Source organism: Cicer arietinum, chromosome 2 (genome assembly GCF_000331145.2).
Source record: "Cicer arietinum cultivar CDC Frontier isolate Library 1 chromosome 2, Cicar.CDCFrontier_v2.0, whole genome shotgun sequence".
In the NCBI taxonomy this organism is placed as follows: domain Eukaryota; kingdom Viridiplantae; phylum Streptophyta; class Magnoliopsida; order Fabales; family Fabaceae; genus Cicer; species Cicer arietinum.
In genome coordinates, this window is record NC_021161.2 from 46,087,374 (window position 1) to 46,088,530 (window position 1,157).

A 1,157-nucleotide genomic window follows, 5' to 3' on the forward strand; every position below is an offset into this window, starting at 1 on the left:
CAGCAGGAAAATCAACATTTTGGAGCCTCTAGAGAGCTGGAAATCGATTTGCCAATCGATTTTCTGCAGGAAAATCCAAATTTCCAGCCAGCTGAAGGTGTTGTACAGCAACCTTTCAGAACCAAAACAGGTGAATCAAGTAGACGATCAACAAGGCGAAGATGATTGCCTCAAAGACTCCGTGATTGTGAATTGTTCCAAGATAGCGAGATCAACAATGAGGCTGATCTTATTCATTTCGCTCTAATGGCCGAATCCGAACCGGTGAAAACGGAGGAGGCATTAAGCGATTCAAAGTGGGTGTGTGCTATGAAGGAAGAGCTGGAATCAATTGAAGGGAACAATACATGGATGTTGGTTGATTTACCGAAAGGTAAAAAGGGTATTGGTGTGAAAGGTACTCTTGGCTGTGGAAATGACTGGGCAAAAGCTCTAATGGCCGAATCCGAACCGGTGAATACGGAGGAGGCATTAAGCGAATCAAAGTGGGTGTGTGCTATGAAGGAAGAGCTGGAATCAATTGAAGGGAACAATACATGGATGTTGGTTGATTTACCGAAAGGTAAAAAGGGTATTGGTGTGAAAGGTACTCTTGGCTGTGGAAATGACATGGGCAAAAGTTGCGAATTACTCGGATACACCGACTCCAATTGGTGCGGAGATAAGGACGATCGAAAATCAACGGTCGATTATGTTTTTATGTTCGGAGGGGCACCAATCTCTTGGTGTTCTAAAAAGGAGCCGGTGGTTGCTCTCTCTTCTTGCGAGGCATAGTATATTGCAGCTTTGTTATGTGCATGCCAAGCTGTGTGGCTAGTGAACCTGTTGCGTGAGCTGGACAGCAACATGAGGGGAGCCGTTTTGCTGTTGATGGATAATGTTTCAGCCATCAACCTTGCTAAGAATCCCATAGCACATGGGAGGAGCAAACACATTGAGATGAGGTTTCACTATTTGAGGGAACTAGTGAGTTCCGGACAGTTACGTTTGGGGTATTGCAAAAGCGAAGAACAAGTTGCAGATTTGTTGACGAAAGGCATTACGAATGAAGTTTTCAACAAACTTGAGATGAAGCTAGGCATGAAGAATGTGGAGCATTTGAATTAAGGTGGTGTATTGGAAGTTAAATATAATTCAAATGTTGTTTTGGGCCAAAT

The 1,157-nt window shown here is 43.6% G+C and overlaps 1 protein-coding gene across 1 annotated transcript in view; it reads left to right on the forward strand.

The window, feature by feature from the left end:
- Positions 1–774, forward strand: part of LOC140919462 (uncharacterized) — a 1,783-nt gene extending 1,009 nt beyond the window's left edge. The window contains exons 2-3 of the mRNA XM_073365482.1: positions 7–130; positions 203–774. Coding sequence (XP_073221583.1) covers positions 7–130; positions 203–774 — 696 coding nt within the window. The remainder of the gene's footprint in view (positions 1–6; positions 131–202) is intronic.
- Positions 775–1,157: the final 383 nt, after the last annotated feature.